The sequence below is a fragment of the Maylandia zebra genome, linkage group LG22 (assembly GCF_041146795.1).
Source record: "Maylandia zebra isolate NMK-2024a linkage group LG22, Mzebra_GT3a, whole genome shotgun sequence".
Taxonomy (NCBI): Eukaryota; Metazoa; Chordata; class Actinopteri; order Cichliformes; family Cichlidae; genus Maylandia; species Maylandia zebra.
In genome coordinates, this window is record NC_135187.1 from 35929022 (window position 1) to 35944422 (window position 15401).

At 44.8% G+C, this 15401-nt stretch overlaps 2 protein-coding genes and 2 non-coding genes across 4 annotated transcripts; 1 reads left to right on the plus strand and 3 right to left on the minus strand.

The window, feature by feature from the left end:
* Positions 1–352: 352 nt before the first annotated feature.
* Positions 353–12290, minus strand: chtopa (chromatin target of PRMT1a). Its single transcript, XM_004560980.6, has 13 exons — positions 12150–12290; positions 11567–11656; positions 10381–10531; positions 8087–8261; positions 7559–7702; positions 5006–6925; positions 3564–3617; positions 2998–3027; positions 2778–2822; positions 2247–2304; positions 1942–2083; positions 1017–1064; positions 353–469 (listed from the first exon to the last, which is right to left on the minus strand). The coding sequence occupies exons 2-6, from the start codon at positions 11629–11631 to the stop codon at positions 6735–6737; spliced, it is 726 nt and encodes a 241-aa protein (XP_004561037.1). The 5' UTR covers positions 11632–11656; positions 12150–12290; the 3' UTR covers positions 353–469; positions 1017–1064; positions 1942–2083; positions 2247–2304; positions 2778–2822; positions 2998–3027; positions 3564–3617; positions 5006–6734.
* On the minus strand, positions 1754–1884 carry LOC111500714 (small nucleolar RNA SNORA18). Its single transcript, XR_002721225.1, has one exon. It is a non-coding gene; the product is annotated as a small nucleolar RNA SNORA18 (small nucleolar RNA).
* On the minus strand, positions 2471–2608 carry LOC111500713 (small nucleolar RNA SNORA8). Its single transcript, XR_002721224.1, has one exon. It is a non-coding gene; the product is annotated as a small nucleolar RNA SNORA8 (small nucleolar RNA).
* A 112-nt stretch (positions 12291–12402) lies between the features above and the next one.
* Positions 12403–13629, plus strand: snapin (SNAP associated protein). Its single transcript, XM_004560979.4, has 4 exons — positions 12403–12599; positions 12725–12771; positions 12844–12962; positions 13235–13629. Exons 1-4 carry the CDS (start codon positions 12403–12405, stop codon positions 13340–13342), a joined length of 471 nt encoding a protein of 156 aa, XP_004561036.1. The 3' UTR covers positions 13343–13629.
* Positions 13630–15401: the final 1772 nt, after the last annotated feature.

Below are 15401 nucleotides of genomic sequence, written 5' to 3' on the forward strand. Positions count from 1 at the left end.
AAGTAAGCTACTACAGTATACCAGCGCCCTCTGCATCAAGATCAAACACCCAGTATCAGTGAGTGCTAGTCTCAAGTTTAATAGGACAGTGCAGGAATTAAATCTATGACAAGGCAAGATTTTAAAAATAAAACCTTGATCTTTTCTTTAAAAATAGTCAGTGATAAAATAAAAATCCCCACGTCCCTCAGTAGGTTCTGGAACACGTGTAAACATCAACCCTCAGACATCCATGTCCCAAAATCATCATGAAGTACGGAGCTTTAAAATGTATTACCACCAAGTATTCATTGACCTTGTTTCTGCAAGCCAAAGACTTAAACAAGGTCCAAACACAAGTGCCAAGTCAAGGTTTGCTGTAACACGACATCCTTTATTAAATCCTCATTTGCAAAGGTTACAACACGTTTCCTCCAAAGCCAGCGTCAGCCTGGAGAACCGTCTCCTCTCAGGAATCACTGATCCACTCCTGAAAGGAAAAGAACAGATTTCAGACACAGAATGACTGCAGCACCGTCACTAAGTGAAGTCAGTGACATCAATTGTGTTGAATATGTCAGCTGCTTAGCTCGACTCTACAGTTTGTCACTACACTCAACTACTGCCCCAATGGGCTAGGCGTCGTTATAGCAACGACATCATGATTGTTTACCCTCACCCCAAACCAGTCACAGGAGACGACTGCCACCCCCTGAGCCTGGTTCTGCTGGAGCTTCTTTTACATTAAAAGCACCTTTACTGTGAACTGGCCTTATAGAAATACATTTTTATTGAATCAAAGTGACTGAGCGACACCTTCCTGAAAGTGAAGCCTCAACATGTCACTAATCCTGGAATTTTGCTTTTTCATATACCCCTCAGGAAATGTTCCCAACAGGTTCTTCTAAGCTGGTTGCTTGAGAAGCCCACTGGGATGGCTTGCTTTTTGGTCATGTCCACAGCTAAACAGGAACACAGAATCCTGACAGCCTTGGTTCATGACCACTTTGACACACAGACGCACAAACACTACTTACAGCGATCAGCTGCAGTCCTTTCCATGCAGGCAGGACAGCCTTCAGATTCTGAAACACATGGGTTTACAATACAATTTTATTTATATAGCACATTTAAAAACCCGAAGGCACACCAAAGTGCTTCACAGTAATATGGAGAGTTTATTAAATTATTGGAGCGTGTCCTGTCATGTTCTAATGAAGACCGTCTTTAGACCCAGGCCTGCTTGCTGCAGGCTTCAGTTAACTGTCAAGTCTAAAGTTAATTGTTCACCTGCACATTTCATTTTCACTGCTGTCACTTTGCATGCGAGCAGCTGGCTTTTCCTCATACTGGAGAAGTTTTAATGTTGATTACGGTAACAAGTGCTGCTGCTTTTGATGCTCGGAAAGAATTCCTCCATGCCACCTGAGCTCATCGTCGCGGTAACTGCTCTGCCTCTTTGCTCCAGATCTCTCCCTCTTTTTAAAATTTCCAAATGTTGCTGAAAACCTCATGTTGTGAGTTTTATAGAGTTCAGGGATTTTCAGAGATCATTCATTTAAAAAAAATATTAAATTTAAAAAAAAGAAACTCTGTTAAAGCAGGCTCGTGGTATGCACAGAACCTCACGGTACTCACACTATACCGATTACTCCTATCCATGTTTATCTGTGTGGTCCACCCTAACCAGTGATATGAAAACAGTCCACTGATAAGACTTGTAAACAATGACAGAATAGAAAATCTATGGAGCAGTTGGTAATATTTGACAGACACTTGTTCTGCATCAGTATCTCACAACGTTCATGGCAGTGAACATGTGGGTAAAGCGAAACAGATTTACTTTGTGAGGCATTTCCAACGACACGGCCCTACAGAGAAAGGTCTGTCGGGATAGACCTCAGCATACTACGGAGCATAAATGATATGCACGACTACATCAAGCACCAGTCAATTTCTTACTTGAACTTGATTTATTTCAGCGTCTTCAGTTGGACAGTCTGCTGCTTCCTCCTAACAATAGAGGGTTTGTCACTTGCACCTCGTGGGAAACATGTTGACACTTACAGGGGAATGAGGTGTGGCAGCAACATTTTGGCACAACCTGCTGATACAAAATTATTTTAGTTACACAAGATAAACAGCATTAGAAACAAGAGAATCTGCATATGCACTTGTTCTTACTCTGTGCAAAAACACATTTCCACAGACATTAGTAAGGAAGGACCAAGGCTCCAGCCCCTTTTGTCCTTTGGGCCAATCCTCACCTTCATTACTGCAGTTGAAACCTTGGATCAGGACATGATCAGTTGTGGCAGCAGAAACCTGGAAAAAGGTAAACAGTGAGCTCAGCAGTTGATGCAGGGTTACTGGGACAAACACCATGGCTGATTACAAAAGCAATTCATTTTCAGATCAGCAACAAAAATTAAGTTGCAGGAAAAAAACAAAAACAGCTTTATTTGATGAGTACGGATCCACGAGTAATGCAGTGTGTACCAACATGTTTACCAGGACTCCAAACACAAGCAGTCGGGAGACCAACGATGCCATTTGTTGAGTTCATCTTGCACTGACTTTTGAACAAACCAGCTAACGAAGCAGCTGGCTGCAGATACCACACAGTGCTGCCATTGTGGCTCCAATTCACTTCTCCTTGAGATTAACATTCATTCTAACAGATCTTGTTTTTCCTTTTGCACATCTTGATTCACTGATTTAATCATGTGTCAGTCTGGTTTTCACTGTGGTGGACATTTACATCGTGGGAGTGATATGGATGCAGAAACGCGACGTACCGTTTACTGCTGCCTCAGTGCAGAAAGTCAGGTCAAGAGGAAAACCTGCCAGAAGGAGGTAGGATGGAGGTCAGCGGGACTTCAACAACACTCAGTTTGTGGTTACAGTGCAGCAGGTGTTCAGAGAGGCAGCTGTCACTCACACTTCAGAGCAGTTGAACATATTAAGCCAATCATCATTACTTGGTCTACAGCACATTAGTCCTCAAGCACGACTTACCGAGTTGGACTGAAGCGTCGTCTGCGACACCTGCAGGGAAACGGTACAGTTTCTCGTTTTAACAAGTTTTCAAACTGAAATTTCAGGTCAGTTTACAGAACACGCGAGGTCACCAACAGATGTTAGTCCTCATTAGTAACACTGCTGCGGAAAGTCTGCAGCAGTGGGTTGCAAGAGAATATATTGCTCTTTGCACTGCATAAGCTTTATGGCCCACTTGACAGAACCAGAGCTCATACTGTGCTAATCAACAGTCATGCGTGAAAGTAGTGTGTCATATTCATTTTGGTGCTTCACCACTGCTAAAGCAGGTTTTTGTTTTTTTAAAACACAGGAAGAAATGGATATTTAGCTGAGGCACCACAGCCAAGCAGATTATGGTTGGACTCTAAAGCCCATTTCTGTTGTTGAAGTGAAAACATCCACTGTTTATCTTCTGCTTTGTTGCTTGGATTAACAAATCTTTAATAGTGCTTTAGCTGAGGCTGACCCATGAGCCTTGCAACCAGACAAAAATCAGCCATTACAGTACAGTTTTGTTGAAACAAACATTAAATACAACTGACCACATGCACCATCGCAGCAGCAAGAACTGTAGAGCCACTGCTCCCCATCACATCCTGCAAAACGAGAAGTTTGTGTTAAATGGGAGGAGATGCAAACTTGTATGTCGAGTGTGTCAGGGCTCATTGTCACCACTAAGCAACCAATGATGCAGAGGTGAAAGCAAAACCTGATGTTCTATAGCCACTGTAGCCCAGGGATTAGTCCACAGTGCAGGAAAACCCCAGCAGGTGATTGCACTGTGGCATTGTGGGCAGATACCATATAAAAATATGCATACGATTCAGTTCATAACACCCAAGCTGCATTCTTTCAAACGGCAAGAGGTGCACTGCTCTTAATACTCTGGTTTCTTAATTAACAGCACCGTCTCCATGGTAATACAAGCTTAGATATATCACTAAGGCAGGCTTGCCTTGTTAACACTTGCTATGATAATAAGGCATCGATGTACAATAGTTTTTGACTACAGGTTACCAGAAACAGTCTTGTCTCTACATTTATACGTTGCACTTCTGGAAACTTCTAAAGGACGGCTTTCACACTCATTTTACGTCGTGGGCCACATGCAGCCCACGTTGGTCTTCACAGGCCTTTTAGAGGACTTAATACAGACATTCAATTATTTCCAAGACCCTGACTGCGCGTCGTTGGAAGCTGATGACGTTTGAGCCTGCCGAATTTTGATTGGTTGACAAGTGAGCCGGAACAGAGCACGGAGCGATAGCAGAGCTCAGAGTACGAAAGAACCACGAAAAAACCCAGAGCGCAAAATATAAAGCAGGAAAAGCACAGACAGCGGCTGCAGCGACGCTTTTCATCATTTTAACTCTTTGTTTCACCTCAGCTTTTCTATTACAGCTTCGCTCTGTCGCGGCTGGCTCACAGACACGCTGTAACACATCCGGCACACTGCCTCCCTCCGACAACAGCGCGCACTGCAGGCTGACGGACAGGCCTCGGAGTGGAGCGGGCAGCAGAAGTGCCCTCTCTGCTCGGCCAGATATTCCTCGGGCACCCCACACTAACATACACGCCGGCCACGGCGCCTTCCACGTGCGTAGGTCGGGTCGTACTCCCCGCAGAAAGCTAACCAGGCCCTCCGGGAGTCCCGAAGTTAACACCCTGTGTTAACACCAGGTTCGAGCAAATCACAGAGTAAGGACTGTCCTGACTTTGTGATTCTGTGCGGTGAAACGCGATTCTAACCAGAGGAAAACCAGTCGACGGTTTATTTTTTTGTCGTTTTTAAAAATAAATTGGCGCATTGTTGGAAGCTTGTATACTAAAAAACGCGTACAGTTTTAGCGCCAAGCTAGATGTTAGCTATGTTCACAGAGGTTTAAGAGCATCGCATTTAAGTTTTAAATAATAAAACGTATGCAACCACATATCTATATACACACAGAGGACATAACTAACCAACACGCTCAGTTCGGCTTACCTCTCGTCCTCGCATGACGGACCGCAGAGAAAGGAACTCGAGACCCGGCGCAAAGCCCTTTATAGGAAGTGTTACGTCACTCGAAACCGGTTTTCGACACCTACTCACGCGACGCTGCAGATCCGATGCTAAGCAAATACAGTTCCAGCGTCGCTGATAGCAAGAGCCCATACTATTAATGTACAAAGCAGCTGTGTTTATCGCGAGTGTTCTTGTTTGTATAAATTGGTGTCACAATAGCAAATAGCCTTCCTGCAAAGTTTCTAGTGTTTGTGTCTCCACAGGATGCTCCTTTGTGTCTGCCATCACTCACTGCGTTCTACATACGTCACGCGTCAGCTCAGCCTCATTCATTTGAGGGCTTGGCAACAAAATATGCAAGACACGTGACAAGTGCTTTTAGCACAGAGACGTCCACTTTCGGATGAAACAGCAACAGTACTAAATGCAAATTTAAATACTGATCGCATTATGCAACCATCTGATACCAATGTGGTATCAGCATTATCAATCTTTGGATTGATCCGGTGTTCTGGTAATCCATCCTACCCGTTGTTTCTGCGCATGCGCACAACACGAAATTCAGTGGCAAAATTGTCCTACCTTTATGAATATTAGCTAGAAAAATACTCTGACGGGTAAAATTAAGTGCCAAACCATGCTACCTTTGTGAATGTTACCTACAAGCATACTTTAACGGGTCTGTTTAACCTTTTGTGTTGACACACGAACGATTTCTAAACAAAACAGGAACTACATTAAAATTCATCGCAGAAAATTAACCAAACACAGCTGAACAATGAAGAAATAAGATTCTAAAATCCAATCAAGTCACAACAAACTATTCAGATCAAAGACTGCACCCAAGTACAAGCTGAGAGAAATGCTGAGCCTCCAAACTCCAGAAACTCACTGTAGTTTTCTTTTTACAAAAAAAAGTCAAAGAGGGCAAAGTGAAAGACTTGGGAATAATTCAGTTTCATTAAAAAAACAAACAAGGTTTTTCCAAAAGTTGTTTATTTTTTGTGGCACTAAGTCCTCTGACTTCATTAGATACCCCACAGACTCATGAGAACTATTCTGTTGGTGCAACAAAGCCATCTTCGGCCCAAAATGAACATGGCATCCTCAAAGTTACTTTGTGAAAACAGCAGAAGTGAAAGCATCAACCCCCCCTCCTACAAAAACACCATTCAAAGACAGCCAGCTCTTGGATGTGAATGCACATTTAAAACTCAGACATTTGACACAATTAAGGAAATAGTTTCCACTTTAATTCAAATTTCACCTAGAACATTTCACTGTAAGCAAACGGCAAACAAAGTGATGCTTAAAACTTCTGAATTCCCACGATTCGAGCAGGCAAATGTTTAAAAGAAAAGCACATTTAAAAACTGCTTTCAACAAATGTAAAATTTTGACAGTTTGTCCCTTTGGAGAAAAAAAAATAAATAAAAAAAATGACAACGGAAAAAACCCGTCTTGGACACAGAAGTCTAGAAACAGCAGGGTTTGTTAATGCATAAGAAGTCCCTCCAGGATTAAAAGGGCTCTGAACGAGCGGGTCGATGCACAACCGAGCAGTGACCCACACAATATTGTTTAGACCGCTACTGGGTGCCACCTAAAGTGTCATCACTTTCAGCTAAATTAACAATCATTTCTCAGCACATCAACACTACACTGTTCGTCCAACTTCAGCGCCTCTGTGTGCTCAGTCCACAGTCCTTTACTCCATAGAGTCGGGGTCTGCCTGGGCCATGTAGGCATCCAGTTCTGCGTCCAAATGTCCCTTAGTCTTTGACATGTAGGCATCCAGCTGGTTGTCCAGCTGCTCGCGAGTAACAGCCGGTCTACCGACACCTCGGCCACGTCCACGTCGCCCAGCAAAACCGCCACGTCCACGCAGCCCCCCGCGACCTGTCAAGCAACACAGAGCAGAAATCTTCAGGAGTTTGTTCAACTGAAGAGCAAATGTTTTGTTGGCTCTGAATTTAAAGTCCCCCTCACAAAGTCTTCAATAATCTTATCTTAGAGCCCTCAAAGAACCGCATCACCCCAACAGAGCACCTCGCTCCCAATCTGCTGCTTCACTTGTAGCTCATCAGATAATTGAAGTTTAAATGGGAGGCAGAGCCTTCAGCTTCTGTGGAAGAGCTCCCAGTCTGGATCCAGGAGACAGACACCCTCTGTCCTTTTTAAGATTAGGCTCAAACCTTTCCTTTTTAATAAAGCATATAGTTAAGGCTGGATCAGGTGACCCTGAATCCTTCCTTAGTTACTCTACAATAGGCCTAGGCTGCCAGGAGCTTCCCATGATGCACTTTATGCACCTTTATCCAGCTACAGCATTTACCCCACTCTACATTTAGGCATTAGTTATCACTTTTTGTTGTCCTGTGTCAGCGTCTCTACCGTAACATGAAGCACTTTGAGGCGAGCGCTGCTGTGACTTGCACTGTATGAATAAAACAGTTTTGAATAGATATTAAAAAATGACAGTTCACTGGTGCTACACAAATAAGCTGAATTAAATAACAATAAGCCCCTGACCTCTGGGCATTCCTCGAGCTGCTCCTCGGGACAGTGCTCCTCCTCTTCCAACACCTGCACCACGCTGGCGGCCTCCTCTACGCATTGCCATACGACCGGCAGAACCACGGCCTCGCATGGGCCCACCTGTAGAACCTCGCTTCCCTGTGTAATGCAAAGCCAACACTCAGTAGGAGCACGAAGCAAGACTTAAAAACGAAGCGACAGTCAAACCAACGTTTCTGAAAGCATTTCACTAGTCCCACATGGCATTAAGGTTGGCGGCCCGTCTCCTGCAGACATCCCAGGTACCAGTTGCCTAGGTAATTCTCTAATGCATTCAATGCTAGGCTACATGTCAATCAATGGCACCCTGCGCACTCATTGGTAGTCGCTTGCATGGACGTTGAGATGAGAGATAAGATCCTGGGTCCCACCTGCCAAATGTGTTTCACCATCTACAGTCTCCTGCAAATCACTTCCAGTATGTACACAGCTTAAAGGATGCCATTAGAATCCAGGCAGACACTGAAGTTTGTTGATACATACCTCTCAGGGACAGAGCTCCCCTCATTATGCCTCCTCTGCCTCGTCCCCGAAGACCTCCTCTGTTCATCCCGCGCATTCCTCCTCTGCCTCCAGGAGGTCCTCCACGCATCAGAGCCCCAACAGGCCGACCCAGCCGGGCTTGGATGTTGCTCTTCCCCAGTCGCTGCTTTAGGCTCTGACACATGTTAATTACAAATGCTACATTACAAAAGCAATTACGACAAAATTAAAATCAGTAAGCTGAATCCTCAGGAAATATCATCTTGCACATGGCAGTAACAGGAGCCTCGTAATGACCTGCGGCTCAGACTCACAGCAAGTCTTTACTGAACGAGGCCAGCGTGACCTACAGGTGCTGGGCAGGCTGGATTTCACGTGCTGCCACAGAGCTGCGATGAAGGCTGCAATCATGCTGCTCTGTGTGCATGCACACGTTTCACCCAGGACTCTCACACTCTGCACAAACGCTGCAGTCGACTCCAATCACAAACGTTAACAAATAAGAAATCAAATCTAAAATGCTGTCGGTACCTTAGCTGGATTCTTCCTTTGATTTTAATTTTGAAAGAGCCAGGAACTTGTTATTATAGACTACATCATTTTAAAAGGTCTTATACTTGTACAGGAGTTGTTCCAAAATCAAAGGGCTTTGAACATTTCTGTCAAAAAGGACATTTTAACTTGGACTCTGCAGTCAGTTTAAGGTTGCCATGAAAACTGAAACAAGCCCAGGGGATGATCGTCTTCCGACCCATTTTTCAATCCCCGTTATTTGGAAAGAACATTTGGAAATCAGAGCAGCGTGTGGAGAATTAAGTCACCCGAAACGTAAAAGAAATGCCTAATTGTCAAACACTGACCAGAGCTGTGAGCAGCAGAAGCTTTTCACATTTCAAACTGGGCTGTGGCAGTCCAAGGTTTGGGGAATGGCTGGAATAATAAACCGTTTTGGCACGATCGCTTTTACGTCATTGTTAATATAAAAATGGAAAAATCCAGGTGTTTTCCTATCAAACCTGATACCATCCCTCAGCATCACTGCTGACACTGTGGTTTGATGTCTGCAGGCTCCAGGTAATCTTTTTTTTTTTTAATTTCACATCACACTTTGTCCACAGACTGACCAGGTCAGAGACCAGCTGGAGGACTGGATGGATCCAAAATATTCAAGATGACAGATTCTGACTGGACCATAGATGCAGTTCAGCTTCGGTTGTGCTCTTTATTTACCCACTGCTGTGGTGAACAGCAGCATCAGAGAACCACGGGTGACTGATTCCCTTCTCTACTCACACACTCAGGCCACGTCCACATGGACACAGGTGTTTTTGTAAACTGAGATTTTCCGTTTAAATAAAAAAATCCCGTCAACATTTATATGCAAAAAACAAATTGAATAGCTTTCAAAAACGACCCAAAGCAACAGGTGGCGATATAATCAGGGCTGCACATAAGTGGTCCGCAGGTACGCATGCGCTGTCAAAATGAAAGACGCGCACCAGATAAGAAATGACAACGCACGTTTGCGTCCATATAAAAGGCTGTTTTTGTCCACTAGAGTGGGAATTTCACAGCACATTCCGCACCACATCTCTGTGCGTTCATCATTTGTTTGAAGCCAGCTCACCTCCTGCAACCACTTACGAGAATACGTGTTTCTTCGGACTCCTTCTGCTATTTCTTTGGAGGTGGAGGAACATCACAGTAATTGCTTAAAGGAGCTTCTTCGACATCTTTAAGAGTTCTAAACAAATGTCTGTCCTCCTCCAGAAAATCTTATGTACGCAAACGCACGTTGCAACTTCTTATCTGGTGCGCATCTTTTATTTTGACAGCACATGCGCACCTGCAGACCACTTATGTGCAGCCCTGTCTATAATCCTAACTGTGTAGAAATGTTAGCCAATCAGAAGTCGAGCAGCCTGGGAGGGAAAGCGTAAACAAAGATGTCTTTCTAAACTGTATTTGTATATGAAAGCATGTAAAAGCTGCAGATTAACAGCAACAATATTTTGTCAATATTGTAGAAATTCATCGCATGGAAACAATAACGTGTGATGCAAAAAAAAAAGGTGCACACCCTTGGCGTTGAGTCCACACATAAAGTTTTTAAAAATCTGTTTTCAGTGATGCAAAACGCCGTGCACGTGTGGATGAAAGGCCCAACGCACAGAAGAAGCTGCGTTCTCAAAAACACTCGTGTACGTGTGGACGTAGCCTTAATTCGGGTTAAACATATTCAGATGGAACCAACAGTGCCACGGACACCAATTTCACCTGAGCGTCGCGCTCACCTGCTTGTGATTCAGAGCGGCTTGCACCGAAGGCCGGTTCTCCATCTGCTGGGCCAGCCGACGATTGCGGGCGCTAGCCAAATGCTGCTGTTGCATGGTGGCTCGAATGCTTACCGCAGTGGGTTGCTTGTTCTTCAGCATGTTAGTGAAGCTTTAGAGGTGGGAGGGAAAAAGAAGGAGGAAGTAAAAGAAGGGGACAGGGGATATACAGAGGAGGAGGAAGCAGGGTTCCACATCATGTCATTTCTCATATGGACGATCGTGGCAGCTCTTTAGTCATGTTAGACTTTGTTCCACTTGTTGGCACTTATTTTCTCTCTCAATCATATGATATTCCAGAGTTACTTACACTTGACTTTAGCCTGTGTTGTAAAATTAACACAAGGAGAAAAAACAGTTGAAAGCAGACTTCAGGACAGAAGGAGAGAGAAAGTTTCAGAAGAAGAGCCACAATTGCCACTTACGAGCCTCCAGCTGACACTGCAGGGATGTCATCATGTCGCAGCAGCAGAGGCCAGGGCATGAGGTGTGCTTTGGCACCCAGCCACTTACAGGATGGACCGTGACTTTATTTAAACCACCAAGTGGTCAGGAACTAGGGAACTGGGGGGAAGGGGTAGTCCCTTGTCACGTCCAAGCTAGGACTGAGTACTCTGAGCAGGGAAAGGAGAAAGAAGAAGAAGAAAGATGATAGAACACGAGGAGATAAAAAGCTTCACTTTTACTGGTCTGAGAGAGAAAAAGATGAGAGGCAGAAAAGACGAGATGCCCCATCTCACTGACTTAGCTTTAGCCCTCCTGTCCCATTTAATGGTGTATACATGACGTATACAGTGCTGTTTAAACAGGGAGCCAGCGTGCCGAGGCATTTACAGGATGGTGGTCTGGTTCTGCGTATGCTTTACCAACCACGACCGCTACAGTCACCCCTCGTCTACATGTGCGTGCTGCTCACACAAAACATTTGGCCTGGGCAAGCCCCTCCTGCCCCACACTTCATTTACATGTAACACAAACAAGGACAAGGCCAAGAGAGTTGAATGAGCAGCGCACACACGGGAACAGCCAGAGCTGCATCCATATCAGGTTTGGTCCCAACAGTAGGTTCCGCAGAGAGTATCAGAACCTGCACAAGCCAAGGCTGGCAGCAGGTGACTAATTTCTGACAGGGTGCGTAGCCTCTCACCGCTCATTTAGGGACACTTTGGTGGTGCTTTTCAGGACAACTTTTTGGGAGGCAGCCGCACTCATTTTGAAAGACTTTGATTGTAGAGTCCTGGAAACAGAAAAGAGAATGTGTTTCACCTCCCTCTCTTTTACACATAATGTACGCACTACTACTAGAAGTTAAATTACCACTTTTAAGTCACTGTTGCAAGGAATTTGCTGTAATTAACATCAGCTGTTACACACGTGTTTAACAGAGAGGACTACACACAGTGTCACACAAATCCTCCCTGTAGGAGTAACCCACGACCCCCTCCCACCCAAGCTACACTTCAGACCACCGCCAGTTTGGTTGACTTAGCAAAGTTTTCAACTTCTTTAAACTCTTTTCTGTGTCACCAGCAACAAAAGGGATCGATTCTTTAAGAGAACGTTTTAATTTTAACCCAATTGTCGATCACGTCCGGTGGAAAAATTAAATGTTTAGCGAGCGTCCATCCGGTTATAACAAACTGCAGAGACAAGAACACGGAGTAACGATTCCGCCTCGTCTTCGCTAGCATGTCGTTTATCGACGAACAACAACTTCGTCTCATACTTACAGCGGATTCTGCGTTGGTAGAGAAATGCCTCAAAGCTAGCTAAGGTTAGCTTTAGCAGCACGGCGGCTTCGTATAGGTGTCCGTGTATCCTGTTTAAATACAACTGACCATATACAGCTCCCCACGCACGCGCGGTTTGAAACAGCGCTTAGGTAAGCGACCCTATATCAAACTCTCCCAGGAATATTGTAATAACGCGGAAATCGAGACTCCTTCGCGATCCGAAAGCCTAAAATGGTGCTCCTGGCTACTGATGGGAAGAAAATGGAGAGGTTCTTGTGACGCTGACGTCACGAGGGCACGACTTCCTGTCCGCTCGCGCTGGTTCAGTAAAATGGCAGCTACAGCTTTAGTCGAAGGTTCTTCTGGTAACGATGCTGTTGCCGAGGGTTTGCTCGACCTCCTGAGACCAGCGATACAGCAGCTCGACCTGCATGTGAACTCGGTCAGGTAACTCGCGTCCTCGTTAGATTAGACCGCGCCAGCTTGTTGACAGTCAGCTGACTTTCCCCGTCAGACTGATTGTTTTGTTGTTCAGTTGTCTCTGGACTCACGTGACTCACGTTTCTTTACAGAAAAAGCCAAGTGGAATTAAGAGAACATATAGACGGTCTGGCCACAGGTAAGGTCCTGCTTCAAATATAGCATCAGCTATAAAAGATTCATAAATAACGTGCTGTGTGCGGTTTTTCAGAGTTATGCAGGATAAACGAACATCAGAAGGTGGCTCTGGACCTGGACCCATATGTAAAGAAGTTGCTGAATGCGAGGCGTAGAGTTGTGCTAGTAAACAACATCCTGCAGAACGCTCAGGTCAGTGACCAGTCTGTAGCTGATCTTCTTCTGTATCACGCTCTGCCCGTCAGCATGCCTACGATCAGCCTTCGTCACATCAGACATTAGGCAGGAAATTAGTATAATGTAATATTGGGCCCCTGTAAGGGAGGTATACTACAAATACTGTATGACGAGACTTGTAATTCCGATTTCCATGGCGACCACAGATATACTAACTATTCAAGTTACCTGAAAATGGTGTGAAAACGATATAGAAACATTACACAACCTGAGCTTTCTTTGTCCAGGAACGTCTGAGGCGGCTCAACCACAACGTGGCCAAAGAGACGGCGCGGAGGAAGACGATACTGGAGACATCGGGCGTCTTCGCTTCCCGCTCACCTAGTAAACCATGAACCTCACCTTGAACCTCCTGCTCCACACAGTAAATACTGTGAGCTATTTTGATCAGCAGGAACGGTTGATTGTGATTATAGGAAGCTAAAAACCAGGAGGGGCCGGTCTTCCTTTGACATTTGCTTGTCTTTTTGTTTAATACCTCGCTGATGTTCTGCTTTTGTCACAGTGAAAAAGCTGCTGTCTGCTTACCATTTGGCAACTTCAGAGTACGGGCTTGCACAGTGGAGATATTTATGTAATAATTCTAATGCACTCAATAAATAGATACACTATGTGGACAAAACTATAGGAGCCACAGCTCTTAATCTTTTGATGTTTTTATTGCCACAGGTGTGTGAAATCAATCACTGGCTTTGCAACCTGCCTCACAAACATTTGTGAAAGAATGGGTCATTCACTGTAAGGCAGTGTGGAAGTGTACAAGATGCCACTGTCGGTGAATCTTTACTCCACGATGATACACAATCAACTGGAAGTGGTATTCACTGGTGTCAAAAGTGGAAGTGTTGGAAACCCCAGTAACTCAGCAGCCCAGTGGCAGACCACAGAGTTAGGGCCTTATATATTTGGACACTGACACAAGTTGCTGTTGTTTTCTTTTTTTTTTTCTTTTACCCGTTTACTGAAACATATTCCAATTATATAATGGACACTGACATAATGTGCAGCTTTCATTTGAGACGATCTTCATCCAAATTGGATGAAGGGTTTAGGACACAGGTGTCGAACTCCAGGCCTCGAGGGCCGGTGTCCTGCAGGTTTTAGATGTGTCCTTGAACCAACACAGCTGATTGAAATGGCTAAATGACCTCCTCAACATGTCTTGAAGTTCTCCAGAGACTGGTAATGAAATAATCATTTGATTCAGGTGTGTTGACCCAGGGTGAGATCTAAAACTTGCAGGACACCGGCCCTCGAGCCCTGGAGTTCGACACCCCTGGTTTAGGAGTTTCAGCTCCTTAACATGTGCCACCTGCTTTTTAAACGAACCAAAAGTAATTGGACAAATGTGGGTGATTCCTTCGTTATGTCATTATCAATTAAGCAGATAAAAGGCCTGGAGTTGATTTGAGGTGTGGTGTTTGCATTTGGAAGACAACATGTGGTCAAAGGAGCTCTCCATGCAGGTGAAACAGGCCGTACTTAAACTGGAAACAGAAAAAACTCATCTGAGAAATTGCTGCAATATTAGGAGTGGCAAAATCTTCAGATTGTACATCCTGAGAAAGAAAGAAAGCACTGGTGAACTCAGCAACACAAAAAGACCTGGACGTCCACAGAAGACAGCAGTGGTGGATGATCACAGAATCATTTCCACGGTGAAGAGAAACCCCATCACAACCAGGTGAACAACACTCTCCAGGAGAGGTAGCTGTATCGATGTCCAAGTCTAAATGCAGAGGGTTCACTGCAAGGTGCAGGCCGACCATAAGCCTCAAGAATAGAAAGGCTAGACTGGACTTTGATTAAACAAAAAGAACTGAAAAAGCCAGCACAGTTGTGGAAAAACATCCTTTGGACAGATGAAACCAAGATCAACCAGAACGATGGCAAGAAAACAGTATGACGAAGGTGTGGAACGGCTCGTGATCGGAAACATATCACATCATCTGTAAAACACAGTGATGGCTCGGGTGTGCATGGCTGCCAGTGGCACTGGGACACTGGTGTCTATTAACGATGTGACACAGGACAGAGGCAGCAGCGTGAACTCTGAGGTGTTCAGAGACAGCCTGTCTGCTCACATCCAGCTAAATGCAGTCAAACTGAATGTTCCATAGTTCAGATGGACAATGACCCAAAACAACCCAGTTTATCAAAGAAAAACAGTGGGATATTCTTAAATGGCCAAGTCAGTCACCTGATCCTAGCCCAGCTGAGCATTTCACTTACTGAAGACTGAACCTGAGACAGAAAGGCCCACAAACAAACAGCAACTGAAAGCTGCTGCAGTGACGGCCTGGCAGCATTAAACAGAAGGAAACCATCATCTGGTGATGTCCACGAGTCCAGACTTCAGGCTGTCAGTGTCAGCAAAGAGCTTTCAACCAAGTA

Bases quoted from the DNA above. Each gene is read 5' to 3' on its own strand.
- chtopa (XM_004560980.6), bottom strand. From the start codon at position 11,631: ATGAGTGCGGCTGCCTCCCAAAAAGTTGTCCTGAAAAGCACCACCAAA. The intron at 10,532-11,566 runs GTGAGAGGCTAC...CCACCTCTAAAG, and splicing joins AAAGTGTCCCTAAATGAGCG to CTTCACTAACATGCTGAAGA. The intron at 6,926-7,558 runs GTCAGGGGCTTA...GTTGCTTGACAG, and splicing joins AGCTCGAGGAATGCCCAGAG to GTCGCGGGGGGCTGCGTGGA.
- snapin (XM_004560979.4), top strand. From the start codon at position 12,403: ATGGGAAGAAAATGGAGAGGTTCTTGTGACGCTGACGTCACGAGGGCA. The intron at 12,600-12,724 runs GTAACTCGCGTC...GTTTCTTTACAG, and splicing joins CTGCATGTGAACTCGGTCAG to AAAAAGCCAAGTGGAATTAA. The intron at 12,772-12,843 runs GTAAGGTCCTGC...GCGGTTTTTCAG, and splicing joins TATAGACGGTCTGGCCACAG to AGTTATGCAGGATAAACGAA.